This window comes from Pteropus alecto, unplaced genomic scaffold (assembly GCF_000325575.1).
Source record: "Pteropus alecto unplaced genomic scaffold, ASM32557v1 scaffold125, whole genome shotgun sequence".
Classification (NCBI taxonomy): Eukaryota; Metazoa; Chordata; class Mammalia; order Chiroptera; family Pteropodidae; genus Pteropus; species Pteropus alecto.
Genome location: NW_006436888.1, coordinates 1,572,645 through 1,578,644, shown reverse-complemented (window position 1 = coordinate 1,578,644; position 6,000 = coordinate 1,572,645). Strand labels below are relative to the sequence as shown.

General features: G+C 56.4%; 1 protein-coding gene across 1 annotated transcript in view; it reads left to right on the top strand.

Moving 5' to 3' along the window:
- Positions 1-6,000, top strand: part of PADI1 (peptidyl arginine deiminase 1) — a 33,371-nt gene that overhangs the window by 24,193 nt on the left and 3,178 nt on the right. Inside the window, 5 exon segments of the mRNA XM_006914311.3 lie at positions 1,507-1,651; positions 2,455-2,478; positions 2,480-2,549; positions 3,681-3,760; positions 4,511-4,636. Coding sequence (XP_006914373.1) covers positions 1,507-1,651; positions 2,455-2,478; positions 2,480-2,549; positions 3,681-3,760; positions 4,511-4,636 — 445 coding nt within the window.

Here is a 6,000-nt window from a genome sequence, read left to right as displayed (position 1 = left end):
GCCACGATTGGGCCCCCCCGCTCCCCCTCACTGCCCCCACCCTCACCAGGCACAGAGAACTATCAGCAGTCCCCCAATCCTCCAGGCTGGTTTATGCCTCCAGGCCTTTGACCATGACCTTGTCCCTGCCTGGAGGCCCCTCCCCACTTTGTCCACCTGGACACCCAGCCTCCCCTCCCAGGCCGCTTGCTCCCTGAGGGCTGTGCCCTCTCGAGCCACCTCTGCAAGGTGGTGGAGCCCAGTGGTTAACATGCTGGCCCAGAGCCCACCGTCTGGGTTCGAATATCAAGTGTGCCAAATAGTGACCATATGCTGCAGAGAAAAATAAAGCTGGGGAGGGAGCTGAAGGATCGTTGCAATTTTCAAAGGCCTCATAGAGAAAGATGGTGACATTTGAATTAAACCTGAAAAAAGTGAGGGAGTAAGCCATGGGGATGTCGGGAGTGGGTGACAATTCCTGGTAGAAGGAACAGCATGTGCCAAGGCCCTGAGGCAGGAATGTACATGGTACATTCAAGCGACGGCAGGAGGCCAGCATAGCTGGAACTGAGCAAACGAAGAGGAGAGGGGCAGAAGGAGGGTCACCAGGATTGGTGGGTCCATTCAGGTCATTGTGAGGACTTTGACAGTGAGATGAGAGCGAGGTGAGGGTTTTGTCTGAAAGAGGGACGTGCTCTGACATTTAAAAGCCTCCCCTGGTTAGACTGTAGAGGAGAAAGGGAGAAAGCAGAGAGACTGGGGAAGGGGTAAGCCACACGGTTATTTAGGTATTTAGGTGAGGGAAGTGTCACAGGCCAGGTGGTGGCAGAGGAGGAGCCGGAGAAGGGCTGGATTGTGTTCTGCTTAGGGCTGGGGAGCTCATCCACACGTCCTTAAACTGGGCAAGCAAGAATTATGTGATCCCTTTTCGTATAGGAAAAAAATCTCCATACAGATAGTATATATGTCTGTGTTTGCACATGGCTATGTGTGCCAGGGAAAGGTGGAAAAGGCCTAAAGCATAATATATTATTCTGGCTTTGGACAAGTCACCCCCTGGAACTTTCTAGGCCTCAGCTGCCTCATCTGTGAAATGGGCACATAGCCCTTGCCTGGGGCAGCGTCGGAGTCCCTGCATACACAGGCAGCTTTGGTTAACGTGTCCTCGCACAGCTCTGGGACACCAGCTCCCGTGCCCCTGTTCCGTGTTCTAGGCCACCTCCCTCCTCCCCCGCTCCGCCCCCCCGACCCTGCTGCCTCCCTTCTCTCTGGTAATAAAGAATGGCTTGAAAATGCCCAGACCTCATTTCGGGAACTTCTGGGGATCAGACAGTGATCCCCAAGTGACTGGGACAGTGGTTCTCTTGAACATGAATCAGCTGAGACACTTGCCCACCTGCAGGTTCCATATCCTCAGATGTGCCACGTCCTCAAAGACTCTGAGGTGTGGAGGACGTCAGGGCCCTGAGTCTGACCCTCATACCCACAGGTCACCATAAGCTGATGCCTGCTCTCTCCCTCTCTCAGGTCAGGTGGGCGTCGAATGGCCAGGGTGGTGCGTGACTTCCTGAAGGCCCAGCAGGTGCAGGCACCTGTGGAGCTGTACTCTGACTGGCTCTCCGTGGGCCACGTGGATGAGTTCCTGAGCTTTGTGCCTACCTCCGACCAAAAGGTGCGTCCCCTCTCCTCCTGCCTGAGCCACCTCTGTCCCTGCCTGAGCTGATGAGATGAAACAAGGCAAAGCCACTTGGAACCAGAACAACAGCTGTGTCCATAGTGAGCTCAGAGTCAGTGTGTTAATCAGCGAGGGCTTCCTGGAGGAGGTCAGAGCCCAGGTCAGGAGGGCGCTCATTGGCTCACTACTCATACACTCATCCTTACACTTACTGGGTGTTTGTTCCAATCCAAACCTCTCGGCCAAGACCCAGAAACGACACTGATAATAACTGATAACATTTACTGAGCATCTACTATGTGTACATGTTTTAATTCCTTTACTCCCCATGATGTGGGTACTATCATCATCGCCCTCATTTTACAGATGAGGAAACTGAGGCTCAGAAGGGCAATTAACTGGTAGGGTAAGATCCAAACCCAGACAGTGGGCTCTGGGCCAGCATGTTAACCACTGGGCTCCACCACCTTGCAGAGGTGGCTCGGGAGGGCACAGCCCTCAGGGAGCAAGCAGCCTGGGAGGGGAGGCTGGGTGTCCTGGTGGACAAAGTGGGGAGGGGCCTCCAGGCAGGACAAGGTCATGGTCAAAGGCCTGGAGGCATAAACCAGCTTGGAGGATTGGGGGACTGCTGATAGCTCTTTGTGCCTGGTGAGGGTGGGGGCAGTGAGGGGGAGAGGGGAGTCCCAATCGTGGTCTGGCCTCTGAACTCGGGCCCCTCCCGAGTTTGGGGCTGCCTGCACCTAGGGGACACCTGCGCCCTGAGCCATTCTCCTGAGCCATTCGCCCTCCCTCTGTGCCAGGGCTTCCGGCGGCTCCTGGCTAGCCCCCAGCGTCTGCCTCAGACTGTTCCAAGAGAAGAAAGAGGATGGGCACGGGGAGGCGGCCCAGTTTGACGGTGAGTGGCAATGACCTGGTGGCCCTGTGGTGACGTTGCCCTCTCGTGGCAGCCCTGGGCACTGCTGATGCCTTTTGTGGCTGTGCCCTGATTACCATTCCTTTGTCTGCAGAGCTCTGAGCTCAGAGCCCGAATCACTCATTCTCCTGACTCCCTCTCATGAGAGCTAAAGATGAGGGTTCTCTCTTCCTTGGGCCAGGGAAGGGAAGCCTGGAGACCCACAGATTGCCCCAGGCACATGCAAGGGGCGACCTCCTCCATATAAAGGGTGGTTCTTGGCCACACCCCAGGAGAGGAAAGGAACAGATCCTACCTGTCTGTGCGGGGCACCTTCACATTCTTGCCCCTTTGCTCTCCACCGCACCCCTCCCCGCCCCCCCTTATTCATTTTCACAAAGGAGGAAAGTGAGATTCAGAGAGCAGTGGTTTGCCCAGGCCACAGAGAGCAGCAGGGCTGCGGGGGAGGTGGGGGCGTGAGGGGAGGGGAGAGGGTGGAGCGGGGTGGGGGGGTTGGGCGCTGAAGGAGGCAGGGGTGAGAAGCCAGGTAGATGGTCAGAATCTCTGTGGACCCTCTTCTGGGAACCGACAGACCCTCCAAGGGCCTGGTTGGCCCCCTTGAACACGCCCCCCTTCCCCACCCCAGACCTCAGTGCCCTCACCTGAGGAATGGGGCATTGGAAAGGAGGTGGAGTAGCCTGTGGCCCTGACAGACCTGGGTTCAAGTTTTGGTCTTGCTGCCTGCTGGCTGTGAGATGCCGGGTGTGTTCTGAACCTCTCAGTGACTCGGTTTCCTCTTCTCTGAATTGGGGGTGATAATTACCCCTACTAAGCATTGTTTTAAAGGTTAATAATAAATCCAGTAGTGGACCCAGAGCATGGTGGGTGTTCGATAATGGTAGCTGTACTGTAATTATTAGGCCCTGAGCCCAGGAGTTCCTTCCCAAGGAGTCTGCAATCCATCTCCAGGATTTCCCAGCAGCCAGAGCCTAGTCCCGCAGGGTTTCCAGTCTCCGGCTTTCTCCATCCTGGCTTTAGACCCTGGCACTGAGGTGGGAGGAAAATCATGGTCTGGATCATGCAGCCCCAGGCCCGAGGTGACCCTGGGCCTCTGTACTGTCCTTTCTCTTTCAGGATTAGAACACCAGGTGAAGAGAAGCATTAATGAAATGCTGGAGGACAGAAGCCTCCGGAGCGACAGTCTTTATGTACAGGTGGGGGGCCGGGCTGCTGCTTGCTCTCGGGGGTCCCCTACCCTCCAGAGAGAACTGCTGGGGTCGGAGTGTGGTGCAGGGCTCAGCCGTGGGCCTCCGGCTGTCCTGGAGGCTGCTGAAACCTGTTCCCAAGCCCCTGCCCTTGAGAACCCACAGTCTGATGGAAGAGACATGGCCTTGCCAGTCTGACGAGGGAGATCTTGCCCTGCTCTGGGGAAAGGATGGGTTTCTGGAAAGCAAAACTGAATTCTGAGAAGCCTGGTGAGAGGACAGAGGTGTGGTAGAGAAATGGGGCCCTGTGGGGGTGAGGGCTGGGGTGGGGGGGAGTCAGGGAGATCTGGAGCGGGGTCTCAGGAAGGGGCCAGGCTATTGCCTGCACATGCCTGGTGCAGGGCCTGGGCAGAGTCCGCGGCTCAGTAAGCCCGAGGAGAGTCCCCGCTTCTCCCCAGCCATGCCGGCACTTTCTTCTAAACGGATGAGAAGGGCTAGAGCATAAGCACTCTGTGCCTGGGACAGTGTAGTATAGTGGCAAGGACTTTGGAACCAGAAACTGCCGGAGTCCAGACCCCAGCTCTGCCACTTCCTAGCTCTGTGCCCTTGGGCAGGTCACTTGAGCCCATCTGGGGCTAGCAGTGGCACAAAGATCAAAGGAATTAAGGGCAAAGAGGGCCCTGCTCAGTGCCCAGCACACAGTAGGTGTTCAGCAAGCGTTAGATCCTCACTTGCTCCCTGCCCCTCCCCCTCCCCCAGAAATGCATCGACTGGAACCGGGAGGTGCTGAAGCGGGAGCTGGGCCTGACCGAGCAGGACATCGTGGACATCCCCCAGCTCTTCTTCCTGAGGGGATCCTATGCGGAAGCCTTCTTCCCGGATATGGTGAGAGCGTGGGCGGAGGACCGGTCATTTCCTGTCTCTGGAGCCTGTTGGGGTCCCCGTGGGGGGTCAGCTGGGCTCCAGAGCACCTGGCTAGTGTCCGTGTGGCCGGATATAGAACATCTCCATCCCCGGTTCTCAACCGGGGTGACATTGCCACCCAGGGCGTTTTGGGTTGCAACAACAAAGGGATGCTCTTGGCATCCAGTGGGCAGAGGTCAGGGATGCCGCCAACCATCGAAGGCCCACAGGCAGCCCCCACACTCAGGGTATTTTTTTCCCAAGTGGAAAAAGGAAGTGTGGTTAGGTTCCAAATATTTTGGGCTTCTGTTTCTGAGCCTCAGCTGCCTGCTCTGCTCCCCCGTGGGGCTCCCGAGTGGGTCAGGCGGTGGCAGCCTCCCTGGCTGTCATTAACTTGGGCACCTGACAAGCAGATGAGCAGATTGTGAGCTCACTGGCGTGGCCTCTGGGAGGGGTGTGAGTGATGCTGTTGGCTCGGTCCTGGCCAGAGTGCCCATTAACCCCCTGGGAAAGGATGCCGGGGTGTCGGCAGCTGTGAGGGATGGTCCCTCAGGATGGGAGACTGTCCCTCTTCAGCCTGATGCCTTTAACTAGAATCCTCGTCATTGGACAAACTGAGGGTTGGAGAGAATGCTAGGGTCCACATGCTGATTGGAGGCAGAGGTATGGGGGTCCTGAGAGAGACTCTAAGGCAGGGCGTCTCCGCCTTGGCTCTACTGGTACTTGGGGCTGGATACTTTCTTTATTGTAAGGGGCTGCCTTGTGCATCAGGGATGGTGCAGCATCCCTGTCCCCTGCCCACTAGATGACAGTAGAGCTCGTTTAACAACCAAAAATGCCCTGGGGGCAAGATCGCCCTTGGATGAGAAACACTGTTCTAAGGCAGTGCTGTTAGAACTTTGTGGGATGATAGAAATGTTCTGTATCTGCGCAATATGACACGGGAGCCACTGAGCCACATGTGGCTACTGAGCACTTGAAATGTGGCCTATGTGGCTGAGGAACAAAATTTTTACTTTTATTTAATTTTAATTTTGATAGTCACATGCGGCTAGTGGCTACTGTTAGACAATGAAGCTCTAAGGGGCAACCTGGCTCTGGTTCTAGCTGAGGATTGGGTGGAAGGCCTGGGCTGGAGTCCATGACCTCGGCCATCCCACCTTGGTCTGTGGCCTTGCCCACACTTGAGGGAAGCCCCCTCCACAACACACACCCCTCTGTGGGAGTGTCCCAACCCTAGTCCCAGCCCTGCTAAAAGATGTCCTCCCTAGAAGGGCCCTTGGGGAATACTCAGTTAACCCCCTCATTTGTCATATGGGAAAACTGAGTCCTCATACAGGAGGAAG